Source organism: Leucopleurus acutus (genome assembly GCF_964270905.1).
Source record: "Leucopleurus acutus genome assembly, chromosome: 2".
Lineage (NCBI taxonomy): Eukaryota > Metazoa > Chordata > Mammalia > Artiodactyla > Delphinidae > Leucopleurus > Leucopleurus acutus.
In genome coordinates, this window is record NC_139143.1 from 175,884,415 (window position 1) to 175,901,901 (window position 17,487).

Genomic DNA, 17,487 nt, shown 5'->3' on the forward strand with positions numbered 1-17,487 from the left:
AGGGGCCTGGGGATGCCCAGGTAGCGGCGGAAAGTAGGACAGTGCTGCCTCCTGGTTCACACCTCCGACAGCCTCCCCAGCCCCTCCCTTCTCGGTAGGAAATGGGTCGTAGGCAGGACCCGCGCCGGGATTTCTCATTTCCGTTCCAATCTTTGGGGACAAATGCTTTCAGTTTCATTTAATCATAAAGCTTCTTAATTAGTTTTTTTTTTTTTTTTTTTTTTAATTCTGAGCTGCTAAACTGTCCCTGCCAGAGGGGGTGGAAATGTTCTGCAAAGGCTGGGGCTTCCTGGGCCTGGGAGCAGCTGGTCCAGCTACCCTGGGTGCCCAGCTACTTTAAGGCTCTCCAGGGCCCAGCGAGGGTGGAGTTGCTTCCCTCACCTCATCCCAGCTCCAGCTGTCCAACAACACCTCAAGCACCTACTGTGTGCCAGGCGAGGGACGCAGCGGAGATAAGGCAAGGTCTCCACTCTCTACCGAGGCCACGGGAAGGGATCCACTCACTTATTTATTCAGTCAATGCTTATCAAGCGTCTCCTTGGTGCCAGGCCCAGGGCGCTGGCAGCAGGTGGTGTGCTGGACAGATGTGGTTCCCGGTCTCTCGGAGTGCACTGCTTAGACGAGGGGATGAGCAAGGACGCAATCACAAACCAGCCAGGTGAGGCTGGACAGGTGTTTGCTGAACCTCTGAGACTCACCAGAGTTAGGCCGATCCAGGGGTTAATAGAGTAGGAGGGCTGGGCTGGGCCTCAGAACGCGGGCCCCAGCAGGGCTGGCTGGAAATGACTCCCCCTCTCTTCCTCTTGGTCGTTAGGGAAAGCTTTTCCATCCTTTTCTATTTCCCAGTGGGCTTACCCTCAACTAATGTGCTTCCTGTAGTCATTTACAACCTAGTCTAAATGGGAGCCCGGTGATCCCTTTCCCAGGGACAGTCTCTGTGGCTATTGGGTGCCTCAGGGAGCAGTTAAAAATGTCATCATCCCAAAGAGAGAGTTTTCTGGGCCTCTGATGTCCAGCTGCTCTGTCCCCTGCTGACTCTGTACTGTGCAGACCCCACATTCAGATGTGCTGAGCTCACCTGGCCTTACATCATGTAGCTCTTGCCCACCGAGAAGCAGGCAGCACAAAAGAGGGAGGAAGGGAAAGCACACTTGTCTCTGCTGAGGGCCAGGCAATGCTGGGCACACCACCTGCCTTTTCTCCCTAACCTTCACAGCCGCCACGCGAGAGAGGTGGTCTCATTTGTATTTGACACAGGGGGAAACTGAGGCTCAGAGAGAGAAAGATGCCCGCCCAAGGTCACACAGCTGGTTATGGATGGAGCTGGGATTTGAACCTACAGCTTCTCATTCCTCGTCCAATGCTCCTTCTTCTACACCAGTGGCTTCCAACCCTAGGTCCCTGAGGGAGTAATAAAGGTCTGATTTAAAAGCTCAAAGAGAAATCACTCTCTCCCCATACATACAAAGGGCACTCAGGCAAACAAAAACGAGTGTTTTAGCTGGAATCAGAGCAACATGGGGAGGAAGCTCCACCCTCTCACCCTGTCAGAAGCTCTCTTGAGCAGTTTCAAATCTCTGCTTCAGAATGGGTAAATGACTAATTATTACTTAAGAAATGCAGCTTTTGGGAAAACCAGTTTTTTCAGAACATCAAGCCCATCAAAGTCAAGATGAAAGGGGTCTTGGTGGGGAAAGGGCTGTGACCACTGCGTTTCACTGAGATTGTGGCCTGACCCCCTAGACCAGAAAAGCAGGACTCAGAGAGGTCAAGGCAACTGCCTGAGGTCTCACAGCTGGGCAGGAGTGGAGCTGAGGCCAGTGCTCTTTCTGCTTCACCAGACTGCCTAGCCTTGCGGGATGGCAGAACCCCAGCACCAGCCTGGAAGGGGGCCCTGCGGGAGGCGGGAGTGGGGAGAGCGCCCAGGAGCACAGGTACCTTCTCATAGTACTGCAGCTCGTAATCCAGGATGACGCCATTGGGCTGGTCGGGCTGGGACCACGACAGGGTAATGCTGTCCACGGTGCGGCTCACCTGGTGCATGATGGACACGGCCGATGGAGCTGGAAGAGAGGTCAGAGGTCAGGTGTCAGGGGTGGGCATGAGAGGGTGCAGTTTCTGGCCCAGCCTCAAAGGTGCCCAGACAGAGAGCTGTGGGACCACAGAGGGGAAGGCGTCTGGCTTAGGCCACACAGCCAGCCTGGGGAGCCGACAGGGTGCAGGGCCACAGGTGCTGCTCTCATGGGGCACCTTCAGATTACAGACACCGACAGCTCCAGCCATCCCTGGGGAAGCTCAGCCGCATCAACTCAAGACAGATGCATTGGGCCCCTTCTCTGGTCTGGCCCCAGGTGGGTTGGACGAAATGTTAATTCATTCTCTCTTGGAGGTTACAGTCTACTGAAGCAGGGGACATACAGACCCTAGACAAGGGGACGGGGCTCTGGGACAGGGAAGCAGAGACGGTGGGAGATTCATTCATTCCTTCAACAAATGTGCACTGAGTGCCTCCTATGTGCAGGGATACTGCAGTGAATAAAAAGGACTGCGAAAAATAAATATATAAAAATAAATCCATAGCTACCATGGAAGACAGTTTGGTGGTTCCTTAAAAAGTTAAACATAGAATTATCATATGATCCAGCCATTCCACCCCTAATCATATACCCCAAAGAACTGAAAACAGGTACTCAAGCAAATATTTGTGTATGAATATTTATAGCAGTACTATTCACAACAGCTAAAAGGTGGGAACAACCCAAATGTCTATCAACAGATGAATGGATAAACATATTGTGGTATACATATATAACAGAATATTATTTAGGCATAAAAGAGAATGAAGTACTAATGAAGTACACTACAATGAGGATAAAGCTCAAATACATGCTAAGTGAAAGGCAGATGCAAACTGTATGGTCACATATTGTCTGGTCCCATTTATATGAAATATTCAGAATAGGTAAGGTGATAGAGACAGTAAGCAGACTGGTGGTTGCCAGGGGCTGGAGGAGGGAGCATGGGGAATGCTGGGTACGGGGTTTTCCTTGGGGTGATGAAAATGATTTGGCACTGGATAGAGGTGGTAATTGCCCAACACTGTGAATGTACGAAATGCCATGGAACTGTACACGTTAAAATGGTTAATTGCATGTTACGGAATTTCACCCATCCCTCCCAGCAGCGTTGCTAGTGCCCTCATGGAGGGTGGTTAGGTGTAGGAGACAAGATGTCAGAGGAGGGACTTCTCTGGTGGCGCAGTGGTTAAGAATCCACCTGCCAATGTAAGGGACACGGGTTCGAGCCCTGGTCTGGGAAGATCCCACATGCCGGGGAGCAACTAAGCCCGTGCGCCACAACTACCAACTCTGTGCTCTAGAGCCTGTGAGCCACAGCTACTGAGCCCACATGCCACAACTACTGAAGCCCGTGTGCCACAACTACTGAAGCCCGTGTGCCTAGAGCTCGTGCTGTGCAACAAGAGAAGCCACTGCAATGAGAAGCCTGCACACCGCGTCGAAGAGTAGCGCCCGCTCACCGCAACTAGAGAAAGCCCGCACGCAGCAATGAAGACCCAACACAGCCAAAAATTTAAAAAAAAAAAAAAAAAAGTCAGGGGAGGCTGTGTTTAGTGCTAGAAGGACCCTTAGAAATAATTTAGTCCCATCCCCTCATTTACAGGTGTGGAAACTGAGGTCCAGAGGGGGTTGTGAGCTGCCCAAGGTCACAGTGAGTTCAAGCTTGCTGCCCCTTCCTTGATTCCTTCTTTCACAGAGCACCCATGCCTGTGCTTTTTGCCTGCGCAAAGCACAAAGCACCCACAACGTACTAGCCATGGCCCTGGGCCCTTCACACGTGTGCGTCCTGAGCTGACTGTCAGTGAGGGGGCAGTATTAGCCCCACCGACAGGTGCAGACCCCGAAGCTCAGAGCAGCACAAGGCTTCCTGAGATGACACAGCCTGTCAGTGGGGGAGCTGGCATTGGAACCCAGGTCTGCCACTCTCCAGAGAAGGGTTTGTCTATGAGTCCTGACCCGGTCCTTCCCTATTGTGTGACTGGTCCCAGGAGGGGCTGAGGACTCACCAGGGTGAGAGGGGGCACCTCCTGCAGTCTCTCCTGGCTCCTGGGCAGGTCCGTGACAAGCGGATGCCCTGTCTTGACCATCACGGTGATTCCCGAAGGAGGCTGAGGCTGACCCTTCTCCTCCCACCCAAATCCTGCTTTCTAGGGGCTCTGACCACACTGACATGAGCATGGATCAGGGACGGTAGGGGATCCTGGAGGATTAGTGCTTAGAGATCCTCATCTGTTTCCTGCTCTGTCTCTGTTCCTTTGTCCCCAGTGTGGAGGGAGCTGTCTATTGGTCAGAAGACCCAGGCCCTGCTCTCTGTCCTGCTACTAATTGCCCGGGCAACCTTGGGCAAGTGACCCCCCTCTCTGGACCTGGTTCCTCCTCTGCACCATGGGCACAGCTGGAAGATCCCTGTGATCTTGCAGCTCAAATGTTCCCTGCCTGTCCTTCCTGGTTAGCCCTTGTCCTGGAGTTGGATCAGCCCAGGGGCCAGCGTGGGCCGAAAGGGTCTAGGCTTCCCTCCAGCACCCCAAGGAGCTGTGGAAAATTGGCCCAAGACACCCCAGATGGGGTGGCAGCACCCAGAAGAAGGACTTGGACCCTGGCCTAGGTGTCCCTGAAGAGCCTCTGTTCTTTCTGCCACGCCCCCCCACCGCCCCCCCCAAGGGAGGGCTGCCTGTCCCTCAGTTTGGCTCCTTGCCCTGCCAGGGGCAGTGGGCCTCCTGGGAAGATCAGGGACCCGGCTCCCAGCAGTTTCCTCCTTAGTCAAACAAGGAGACTCTGTCTTCCTTGTTCCCTGCCACGGTATCAAGAAGACCCAATCCAAAGGAGGGGCCCCACCAACCACTGCCTATTGAGCACCTACTAATACTGGGCTATGTCCTCAATACACATGCACCCATTTAATCCTCACAACAACCTGTGAAGCAGACCTCCTTCAGCCCATTTTGCAGATGGAGAAACTGAGAATCACAGTAAAGGGACTTGCCTGAAGCTACATAGACAGTAAGTGGCTGGACAAAGCAACATATTCTCATGCTTCATGAAGTCACTTGAAGAGCTTTCAGGGTTGTGTGTATGTGTATAATAATAACAAGGAAAAACCCACTGGCCTAACACTTACTGAGCTCTTATTCTGTGCCAAGCCCTGTTCCAGGTACTCACCTATTAACACAGGTGTAACACAGAATTCTCACAACTGCCCTACGAGCTGAGGGCTATTAACATCCCCAGTTTATAGATGGAGACACTGAGGCTTGGAGCTGTTCAGTGACCTGCTCAAGGCTCATGCGGCAAGGCAGTGGAGGGCTAGCCCTTGAACCTGGTGGCTCAGGCTCTCTACCAGCGCAGCCCTGGTTACCATGCGGTCAGCCCAGTTCCGAGTAAACGCTCACCGGAAATTAATGAGGAAATTGCTAGATCCCTGTGGAGGAGTGGTCAGAGCTCTCGGTGTCTTGGTTTCCTCATCTGTAAAGTGAGCCTAATGGTAACGTGCCTTGGGGGCTGTTGTGAGGACAGATGAATGAAAGCATTTCAGGTGCTCAGTGCGGTGCCTGGCACGTGGTCAGTGCTGTGAGTGTTCACGGGTATCACTAGGCACTGGCCACTGTGCACTGAGCAGCTGACCTGCGTCATTTTGTTTGATCCTCTCAACAACAGTGTGGGATGGGGGTAAATAGCTGCAATTTGCAGAAGAGGAAACTGAGGCTCAGAGAGGTGTGGTGACTTCCCCAAGGTCACACAGCTAGTGAGGAGCTGAGCTATGCCTGAAGCTGAACTATCCTGCCCCAGCTCTTTTCCCTGTTGTCCCTCAGAGCTGGTCCTACTCTCTGTCCCCTCCCTACTTGACCCTGTCTCCAGTCCCAGCCCCACCCCTCCCTCTGGTACCACCATTGTGTAGAGCTTGTTCTCCTGAACTTCTGGCGGCCCTGGCTCCTCTGTGAGGCCCGGGCTGTCTGTCCCTCTCTCCAGCCTGTCGTAGTCAGCTCCCCGTTGAAAACAACAAAATTGGTCCCTTTTGGAGTTTCCCAGATCTGGGCTAATCTGGGGGATCCTGGCTGGGGGCTTACCCTTCCTGCTGGTCCAGGAAGCACCCCGCCCCCAGGCCTCCCCTAAGCTTCTCAGCCCCTCTCAGACAAAACACAGGGCAGTGTGACCACTCAGGGTGTGTGTGTATGTGTGTGTGTGTGCGCGCGCGTGCACTCATGTGCGCGCATTCACATGCACTGGAAAATCAGTGAGGATGCTTTAAACTCAGCCACTAGGGATTCGAGGAGGGATATACCCTGACCCTGCCTCCAAGGGTCTGAGGATAATTCTGGTGTGAGGGGCTGGATGAGGTCATCTTCAGGGCTCCTTGGAATGCTGGGATCTCTCACCAAGGTGGGAGGGGTATGTATGTCGTGGGGGGCGCGTGCTGCCACTGCACGTCTGTGGAGCATCAGACATGCACTGAGCCCGTAGGGATAGGTGAGGAGTATTCTCATTACGCCGCTACTACGTGCATTTACCTAGTGTTTCCTGCTGAGAACTGTAGAATGCTCAGCTAAGGAAATTCCAATCCAGACCCCAGAGGGGCAGTCTAGGTTAGTGGATGGGAGCCCAGAGGTGGAATCAGAGAGACCTGCATGCAACTCCCTACTCCTCCACTCCCCAATACTGTGACCTTGACCAAGTTCTCTTAACCTCTCTGAGCCTCAGTTTCTATACCTGTCCAATGGGGACCCTTACCTGGCAAGGACGCTGTGAGGATGAAAGGAGAAATGCAGGCAAAGGTTTAAGTGTGATGCCCAGCAGCATCAGGAGGGAGATATTATGAAGAATATTTCAATAGAGTAGAATGCTACCCAGGGCTGGGGGTTGGAGGAAATGAGATGTTGGTCAAAGGGTAAAAACTCCCAGCTATAAGGTGAATAAGTTCTGGGGACCTATTTACAGCAGGGTGACTATAATTAACAATACTGTATTATATACTGGAAAGTTAAGAGAGTAGATCTTAAATATTATCAACACACACACACGCAGGTAATTATGTGAAGGGATGGAGGTGTTAACTAACCTCACTAAGGCAATCATTTTGCAATATACATGTGTAACGAAACATCACAGTGTACTCCTTAAACTTGCATATGATCTATGTCAATAATATCTCAAGAAAGCTGGAAAAAAATTTCACTTCAGAGTCACTGTGATGTTGGCATGATGCTGGGTGCTGGGGCTCAAGAGAGGAACCTTGCAGGGTCTCTGCCTTCCAGGGGGCACAGTCTAATGGAGAAGGCATATTTGTTTCAGCCCAATGAGTGCCTGCTCCAGGCTGGGCACCATACTAGGCAGTGGAGAAACCATAAGACTCGGACTTGGTGTGGAGCTCCTGGACCCAAGCCTCCGTTTTGGAACTCAGCCAAGGTGATCCAGTCCCAAGCAGGGGTGAAGCTGCTCCTTCCACATCTCTCCCTGCAATTTCACCTCCCAATAATGGAGGTGAAAGTGGTAGCATGTGTCCCTATAGATTACTGGACTTTTCCGACTTGAGTGGAAGTAAGGAGATAACCAGGAGACCTTGTTAAAACTCGTATTACTGGGCCCCTCCTCCCGCCACCAGAGATTCTGGTTCAGCTGGTCTGGGATGGGGTCTGAGAATTTGTAGTTCTAACAATCTCCCAGGTGGTACTGATGCTGCTGGCCTGTGGCCCCTATTTTGAGGAGTAGTGGATTCAGGGCCAGAGAAGGGAAGTAACTTGTCCAAGGTCACACAGCAGGTAGAGGTGGGCCTGGGACTAGAGCCTAGATCAGCTGAGTCCTGGTCTAGTATATTTTCCACCCACCATGCTGCTTCTCCCAGCCCAGCTTCTGCCCGAGACTGCCCCTCTCACCTGCCCAGGCTAGAGTATTCCTCCGGGGCCCACAGACTCAGAGTCTTGACGCAGTGGTACAAGTAGTTTCAGGAGAGGCACAGGGACGGGGCTGCCAAGGCAGGTGGGGGCCAGACCTCCAGGCCGAGGAGTTGCTTTGTCGCAAAGGCACTGGGGAGCCACAGAAGGACTGCGGTAGGGGTGGCAACCTGTTCCTTAACTAAAACGCAAGCTTGTCATCTGGACAACCTCTGGATGCCCCATGATGCCTTAAAAAATTAAAAAGAGAAGGCCTCACAGCTAACACCTAACAATTCCTTGTTCGCTCTACACCAGGCACTTTTCCAAATGCTTTACGTCAATTAACTCATTTAACATTCACAGCAACCCTGAGAGGCTGGTATTACTGTTATACTCATTTTATAGGTGAGGAAACGGAGGCACTGAAGTATGAGGTAACTTGCCCAAAGTTACCAAGCAGTGGAGCTGGGATTTGAACCCAGGCCCACCAAAGTCCAGCATCTCCTCTCCCCTCCACTGTCTGTGGCCGATGCAGGCTGACCACAGAGGTCTTGAAACCAGTGGGCCTCAGAGGCTGCTGCAAAGCTAACTCCATCCGGCTCTGGCTCACTCCCCTCACCCACCACCCACCCGCTGCCCTGGCTCTGGGCGCTCAGCTGTTGGTGGAGGCAGGTCCCCCACAGCCATGGGTGTCTGGGCTCGGCGGGCTTAGCTGGCAGGCTTGGGTTACAGGCAGCTAACCCAGGCTCTGATCCCATAAGCCCCGTAACCCTGGGTGTGGCAAGGAGGAGGCATTTGCTGGGAAGATGATCAAGGCGGGCCAGTGAGGGCCAAGGAGGGCTGGCCTTTCTCCTGGAATCCAGGGGGATTAACGGCGGAGAAAAGGGAACAGCTGGATGTTCTCCCATCCCTCCTGCTGCCCGCCGCCCACCCTGAGGTGTCAGGTTTCCCTGTAAGTTGGTCTTTAGGGAATTCTGGTATTTTCAATTACCAGCCGGGCACACCGGCAGGGGGATGGGATCAGTGGCGCCCCGTGACCCCTGCCAGGAGATGGAGCCCCAGGGAGCAGGCACAAAAGAGGCTTGTGGTCCAGAGGTTAGGGGAGGCTGGCCAGGCAGGGCCTGCTCTGCGGCGGGAGCAGGTGGTCAGGGGCCCTGCTGCCCCCAGCGAGCCCTGGGGGAGCTTCCAATCTCCTCACCAGCTGAGACCTGGGGAAGCAGCCTTCCCTCCGTGTGCCTCGTTCCCCCTCAGGGCATGGATCCCTGCTGAGTCCATGGAGTCGCCCTAATTCCTGTCTTCTGACATCCTTTACACGTAAGAAAAATAAATCTCCATTTGGTCTAAGCGACTATGGTAGACTGGTTGTATTACTTGCCTCTCTGTCTCTATATCCTTTGCCCTGTAATTTGTGTAATCAGCCTCTGATCCTGGCTCTGGGCTTGGCCGTGTGACGTGCTCCGGCCAATAGAATATAAGCAAATACGATATAAGCAGAGGCTTGAAAAAGCCCTCGCATGTATCTGCCAGCCGTCTAGGTACCCCGCCATGGCCACGAGAACACGCCCAGGCCGACCTGCTGGAGGATGAGATACATGGGGCGGAGCTGTTGCCCCAGTTGTCCCCACCAGGGCCATTCCTGACCAGCCCACCGCACTCAACCCCAAACATGCAATAGATCCCTGACAAAATCCAAAGAGAAGAGCTGCTGAGGAACCCAGAGTAGCTGGAGCGCAAACATATGAATGCTCCCCGCCAAGAACCATCCAACCAGGAGACTCACGAGCTAGATAAGTGCTTCTTGCTTTTACGCCATTGCTTTTGCGGTTGATTGCTAAACAGCATTACTGTGGCAGCGGCTATCTGTTATTTTTCTTCCTGTTACAGGCAAGCTGAACCAACCTTAGATGATAGTCTAGGCGGGCAGTGCCTCCCCTGCAAAACGCTTGGGAGGATGAAAGAGGACGACGCATTTAGAGCCCTCAGCCCAGGGAGGGACGCGCCCTCCCCCTCTCTCTTCCTTTCCCCAGGCATGGGCCTCACTGGGGGCCCTCTTGTCCTATCTCTCTCTGATCCTCTCCACCCCCAGGGAGAGAAGTAGGTGAGTACATGATCATGCCAGTTCTAGAGACCAGCCACTGTGTGCCCGCTCCACAGGAGGGCAAAAGGATCAGAGGAGAACATGGCTGGCAGAAAGGGCTTTGGAAAGTCGAAAATTTTTCCATGAGAAAGCCATGTGGAGTGGTGTCACGGACAGAGACTCTGACACCTGGCGAGGGTGTTAGAGACCAGCTCCGCCAAGGGCCTGCTGTATGATCTTGGGCAGCCACTTAGGAACCTCCTGGGCCTCAGTTTTGCTCTCTGTAAAAGGAGGTGTTTGCACTGGATGAATGCTGATGTACTCTGACTTACGTGTGCATGTGATAGGCAGAATAACGGCCCCCAAAGATGTCACGACCTAATCCCGGAATCTGTGAATACGTTATATTACATGGCAAAAGAGACTTTGCAGATGTGATTAAGGTTATGGCCCTTGAGATGGGAGATTATCCCGGATTATCCAGGTAGACCCGCTCTAATCACTTGAGATCTTAAAAGAGGAGAATCTTTCCCAGATGAGAGTCAGATGAGAGAGCGGGAGCTTGAGGGGGACTCGACGCCCTGTTGTTGCTTCTGAGATGCAGGGGGGCCTCGTGCAAGGACCGGAGAGACGCCCCTGGGAGCTAGGGGACCTCCCAGCTGACAGCTGGCAAGGAATCGGAGACCTCAATCCCAAAAACACATGGAGTTGAATTCTGCAAACACCCCAGTGAGCGAGGAAACAGGTCATCCCTTAGAGCCACCAGCAGGGAACACAGCCCTGCTGACACTTGATTTTAGCCTGATGAGATCCAGACTAGACTTGCGACCCACGGAACTGTAAGGTAAGAACTTCGTGTCATTGTAAGTTGCTAAGTTTGTGGCACTTTGTTGTAGTAGCAACAGGAAACTAACATACCTTCTGATTTCATTTTTAAGTCTAGCTGCCATCTCTTGTGCCCCGTGCTTTGTCCACATTATGACTAACTTGGCAACCATCTTGCACAGCTGGGATGATGGAAACATGCCCATTTTGAAGGCGAGGACTCTAAGGCTCAGAGAAGTAAGGTTCCCTAGACAGCCCGGTCACATAGCTTGGAAAGGGGCGTGCTGGATGAGGGCGGAGTTCGTCAAGTTCAGCACTGATGCCTTTTTCTCCCACACGACCCCCTAGGACATGATGACGGGGGATCTTCCTAACTGGTCAGTCAGTATGGGTGGCCCCAAAGGCTGCATTTGCTCAGCCAGGCTGTGGTGTGGCAGGTCTAGGTACACAGCTTGCCCTACCTGTGCAGGAGGCTTGGCTCCAGCCAACACCGGGCCCTGAGTATGCAGTGATGTTAATTATTCAGGCTCTGCCAGTGACTTGCCTGGTGGGCAAGTGATTTAACTCTTAACACCTTGCTTTCCTTACCTGTAAGACAGGAGAATAACAGAACCCACTGAGGTTGGGGAGATTCATCATTCAGGACTTGGTATCTGGCAAAAATAGTAAACCACTTGCCAAATGTGTGCTATTGTATGATTCGAGTGAATACAGAGTGATCTCTGCTTTTTGAGTGCCTGCCATCCCAGGCAGCCTGTGAGGTACCTTGAGAACATGAGCTCAAAGCCTCACAGCGACCTGCAAAGAGGGGGTGGTAATGCCCATAAGGAGGATGCGATCGGACGCAGGCTAAGTGACTTGTCTGGGGCTAAGTGCCGGTGAGCAGCTAGGCTTGATTCAAAGCCAGGTTTGTTTGCCTGATTCCAAAGCCCAGACCCTTCCCTCCACCCCTGGGACCAGGCAGAGGTGCAGCTCTTCAGGGCTTGCTTGGGGTGAGAGTGTGTCCGCTGCAGTCCTGGAGGGAGGCCCGGAGTACTGGGGCCAGCCCCTAGCACAAGCCCCATGTTGCTGAAATGCTGCCTGCACCTAGGTCTGCATGGCTGCCGCCGCCTTGTCATTCGGATCTCAGCTCACATGCCACCTTCCCAGAGAGGCTCTCCTCTGATCCTCTGATGCTGCCGAGGCTCGCCCTCCCCCTCCCGTCCACCTCTATGTTGTCTTGTTTGTTTGTGTCGGGGACCGTGGACTCTGCACAGCCAGACTGAACCCTGCGTCTGCCCCTTCCCAGCTGAGTGAGCCCGGGCATGTGCTTGACCTCTCCCAGTCCTGTTTCCTTATCCTCCAAGTGGGGATACGCAGCCCAGCCTGGCCTCCTGTCTCTGGGGGGCCCTGAGAGGACTCGTGAACACGGACGGAAAGGCATTCTGGAGTGGCGGAGTATAGTTCGAAGGCAGCGTGACGGCTTTATGAAGTCAGACGACAGCTCTGGCCCTGGTGAATGCCAAGGGATAGCGAACAAGGCCCAGTCACTTGCCCAAAAGAAATACTTTTTCCTTATAAGGGCATGAGCTAGATATTTATATATTGAATTTTAGGGTCCAATTAAAACCAAGCACTGAATACATTTGTCTGGAAATCAAGTCCCCAGTCTTGTTTTCCAGCCTCATCGTACTTCTCTACACCCCACCTCACTCCATGCTTCTCTGGACCCCTGGGCAACTGCTCACCAAGTGTACATTGTGGTGTGCCCCTGTCTAGGCTCCAGGAGAACCACAGGGAGGGAAAGGAGACTCACTGTGAACCAATGCGTGGTGGTGGCGGGGAGACAGGAATGAAGTGATCAAAGACGTGAAGCTAAAATCTCAGCCACGGGAACTTGAGGGCCATGGTGCTGGGGGCATGTGACCAGGTCAGGAAGGTCAATGAAGATGAGCTAGGTCAAAAGGAAGGGGGAGGGTTTCCCTGGTGGCGCAGTGGTTGAGAGTCCGCCTGCCGATGCAGGGGACGCGGGTTCACGCCCCGGTCCGGGAGGATCCCACATGCCGCGGAGCGGCTGGGCCCGAGAGCCATGGCCACTGGGCCTGCACGTCCAGAGCCTGTGCTCCACAACGGGAGAGGCCACAACAGTGAGAGGCCCATGTACCGCAAAAAAAAAAAAAAAAAAAAAAAAGGAAGGGGGAAAGGGGCAAAGCATTCCAAGCAGTGGGAACAGCATTTGCAAAAACCCTGTGGCAGAGAAGCTTGGTGCCTTGGAGGAAGAGAAAGGGGAACTCTCCCTCCAGTCTGCCTTTTGTACTTCCCTCTCCTAGGATACCTTCTTCTCCGCACGATTCCATCTCTGCTTATTAGAAGCTTCTCTATTCTTCAGAGCTAAGCTCAAATGCTTCCTCTTCAGGAAGTCTTCCATGGCATGCCTTTCTCCCATTCCCCAGGAGGAAATGATTTCTCCTGCCTGTGATCTCCCTCACCTCCCAGACCCCTCCTTGGGTCCTCATTTATGCCATCTAATATGTAAACTCTGTCCATGTCTTATCTTCCCAACCAGGACATAAATCTCAATGGCAGGAACTGTCTGTTCTACAGTGTAGACTTGGAGTTTCATGGTCCTGGGTTTAAATCCTAGTTGAGCCCACTTAGTAGCAGAACTTTGCGTAAATGACTCCGCTTCTCTGGGCCTCTGTTTCCTCCTCTGGCAAAGGGGGATAGTGCGGTGAGGGTGTGTGTGGCTGCACAGCCCCCAGCTGGGCTCTGGGCATCTATGAGAGAGGGGGGCTTGTTAAGGGGCTTGGAACAAAGAGGAGGGGGAAAGGGTGGTTATGACCCAGAAAGCCTCAGGGCTTTGAGGGCTTACAGGGGCTTGGACTCACTTAGACCTGACTTTCCCAAATTTGTCTGATGCTAAGAAACACTTGAGCCACTTGTTTAAAATGCTGATTCCCAGGTCTTATTCCTGGGGTTCTGATTCAGCAGGTCTGGGGTGGGGGCAGGGGACCTGTGTTCTGAAAAAGCTCTCATACAGTTCTGATGCACAATTTGGTGGGGAAATTGAGGCCCAGAGGGAGGAACTGATTTTTCTCAAGTGTGATAGGTTGGATGGGTGATCTCAGCTCTGCCTCTTTTGTAACAGGATCACGCACCTACACTCTCTGCCGAAGAGCCCTGCAGGGTGCGTTCACTGTGGATGACTGTGCCACAGGCAATGGCATGGGTTTATGTGGCCTGGCTTGGCTCGGCCACTTGTGTTCACACCATTCACCACAAGAGAAATAAGCCTGGGGGGCTGCTAGTCCAAGGAGAATGAGCAGACATATGGAGCAGACTGAATCCAGCCCACATTCTGGAACTCTGCCCACTTCAGAGGACCTGGTGCCGATTAGCTAAACCCTAGCTGACCCACAGACTAGTGAGTGAGAAAATAAATATTATTGTAAAATACTGGGTTTGGGGGTGGTTTTGTTATGCAACATCATTGCAGCAGTAACTGACCAATACACTAAAGTCACATAGCAAATGAATGACAAAACTGGGATTCAAACTCAGGTCCCCTGTTCCTAACCCGGGGCTTGTTCCTTGCTGCTTCTGCCTTTTAATCCTGAGGGCTCCCCCTGCACCCTCCTCTCTGGGAGCCCTCACTTCCACTCTGCCCCATCTCTCTATTCTCTGGGAACTTCCAGCTCCAGACAGGAGGGGTCCATCCCAGAAGCCTTTGCTGCTAATAAGCTGAGCTGGTTAAGTAGGCAGTTTGACACTCAGGGCTCCCAAATGGCTGCAGGGGAGGCCTCCACAGCTAGGGAGAGAACTCCAGGGGCTCTGGGGAATTCTAGCTCCTCCCAGGTGAAGAGAGTTCCCTCGCCTCCACCCCCACTGGGAGCCTGGCTTCCCTCCCTCAGAGCTTTGTCAAGCTGGAGAGACTCACAGCCAGGTGTGTTTGCCAACAGCTGCTGGCTTTGGAGAGTTCTCTCAGATTGCCCTCCTTGAGTCAGTGCCATCCCAACCCCAACCTGAGGGCGGCTTAAATGTACCCACGGGCCTGCAAGTGCTGCAGCACATGCTCGTAACCGCACCCTCTTGGCCCAGCAGCACCACGAACGCTGACAAACAAAACCACACTCCTTCCCACACACAAACACACGGACGGGCTGAGCCACCTTCAGATATACAAACTCAAGCCCCTCAGATTCAGACACACCCATGCTCACAAATGCACGTATATGTGAGAAGCCACATGGCCAGTCACGTGCAAACACAAACACTCGGACATAGCCGACGACACACCACACATTCTCACAAATATGCACACTCACACACGCACACTCCTCAGACCCGCAGTCCATGGTTCCTTGGAGGCACCATGGACTGTGCTGAGGACTGGAGTCTGTTAGACCTAGTCAATGCCTGCTTTGCACCCTGCCTAGCTTAGTGACTCAACTTCTCTGAGCGTCGTCTGTGAAATGAGGACACAGGTTCCTCCTACGCCAGGAGGCCGGGGGGTGGCAGTGAGGTCATGTGTGAAAGCACTCCTCAACCAGGCAGAGCTGGCTCCCCATCCCCCTCCGGGTCCTATGCATGCCCTTCCTCCTTCTCAAATTCCATTTATTTCTATCATTCCCTTCAAAATTCTGTTAGTCTTTCAAACTACAGGTCAAATCCTGCCCCCTCCAGGAAGCCTTCCTGGACCTCCATCTCTGGATGCCCTGAGTGCTTACTGTGTGGGCCCCACCTGGCATCAGAAAGGTAAGCTGGGCAGCCCATTCACTTTCTGCCCTGGAGCCTGACCTCCCTTGGCTCTACTTAGATGGGGTCCAGACCACGCTTCACAGCAGGGGCTTGGCAAAGGTTGCTGAGTGAGGAACTGGGGGGCACACTCACAATGCCAACCACAGAGTCTTCTGCAGGAACCACAGGAACCAGAAGGTGCTTGAAAATCTCACATGGCCCTTGGGTGGGGATGAGGCTGGAAAGCGCCTCCTGGACCTGGCCATCTGGAGGTCCCAGGTGACCCTGAGGATAGTGGCTTTGGTGGAGAGGTAGGGCCGGAAGCCCGAGTACAGTGGAGTGAAGAGGGGATGGGGGGAGGTAGTGAGATGGCATTGTTTGGCAACTTTTTTTGTTGTAAAGGAAAGAGGGGCAGATGATGGGGGTGCTACATGGGGTCACAGAAAGGATTATTACAGATGAGCCTGGGGAGAGGAGTTCTGGTGTAGTTAGACTGGAGGGGGCTGAAGGTTCAGAGAAAGCACGTGTGGAAACTGCTAGGTGTCCACTGAAGTCTGTCTCCCCACCTTCTGCTGTGATGGAGGTTTGAGCTAGGCTGGGAGAGATGACATCTCCCAACCTCCTCTGTGGCTCGGTGAGGTCCCGTGACCACGTTTTTTCCAGTGGACCATGCCCAGGAGCGACGGGTGCCACTTCTGCCTACCTTGTTTAAAACATATTGCTGCCCTGGGTCTTCTGTCTCTCCCCTTCCTGCAGGCTAGAGCGCAGACAAAACTGCAACTCAGCTTCAACCAAGCAGACAAGGAGCATGGAGGCTGGTGAGACAAAACGGAAGGAACCCGGGTCCCTGAATCTCCAAGTGGATCAGAGCTACCCTGCTTACCTGGACTGCTCACCCCTGGACTCTTACATGAGAGAGAAATGCGCTTCTGTGTTCTTTAAGCCACCGAACAGTGGGCCCTTTTGTTACAGCAGCTTTACTCTCACCTTCAATAACATGCTCAACAAATGCTGCAATTATTATATATGCCACTACAGTAGAGAGGCAACACTTACTCTCCCAGGTGGCTGGATCACACGGACAGCCTTGGAAAAGAGGAAACCACTCCACAGATGTGAAGGAGTCTTTAACAAGGGCTGGCAGGATACCCATCTGGCTCAGCATGGCACGGAGCTGCCCCGGGCGCTTGCATTTGAAGTGCTTACCTGCCTGGTTGGTGGTGATGTTCACAGAGGCGAACTGCGGTGAGAAGGGGCTCTGGTCGGTGACGCCATTCACGGCCTGGATCTCAAAGGTGTACTGGGTGTGGGCCAGCAGGTCACTGATGTAAATGCGAGGCTCGGTCAGGCCCAGCTGGCGGGGTGCGTACTGTACGTTGTCCCCACAGCGGGTGCAGGCGCCCCGGCCCGAGCCACAGCTCTTGCAGATGATGTTGTAGACAAGATCCTCACGGCCTCCTGAGTCCCGGGGCGGGCTCCACTCTAGCATAAGTGAGGTCTCGTTGACACTGGAGATCACGGCCTGGGGTGCGGAGGGGATGGCTGGGGAGGTGGAGAGGTGTCGGTCAGTGGGGGCTCTGGGGGTACGTTCCCCAAGAGATCCCTCTGTGCCCACTGCCCTGGCTCCAGCTTAGGCCTCCCCAAAGGTTTCCTCCAAATCCTTTCTCCTCTCCACTCAACAGACAGGCTTCTAGAATATAACTCGCATCCTGGTACACACATCTGCTTAAACCTTTCTCCCTGGACTCCACCCTCCTTGGTGTTCCTCGCTAGGGATAGTCTTTCTGTGTTGGGGATTATAGCCACTCAATATCTATTTCCCCCTTTTCCTTATAACCCAATTTTATTCAGGGTGGCAACTACCTCCAGCTAAAGACTATATTTCCCAGCCTCTTGTGATTAAGTGCTGGCCACTGATATACAG

General features: G+C 53.3%; 1 protein-coding gene across 4 annotated transcripts in view; it reads right to left on the bottom strand.

Annotated features, from left to right (window-relative positions):
* EPHB2 (EPH receptor B2) overlaps positions 1-17,487 on the bottom strand; it is a gene marked incomplete at both ends in the record, with an annotated part of 186,656 nt that overhangs the window by 23,607 nt on the left and 145,562 nt on the right. For all 4 annotated transcript variants that reach the window (XM_082833330.1, XM_082833333.1, XM_082833332.1 and 1 more), the window contains 2 exons: positions 1,939-2,063; positions 16,770-17,105. In XM_082833330.1, the coding sequence (XP_082689456.1) occupies positions 1,939-2,063; positions 16,770-17,105 (461 nt within the window). The remainder of the gene's footprint in view (positions 1-1,938; positions 2,064-16,769; positions 17,106-17,487) is intronic.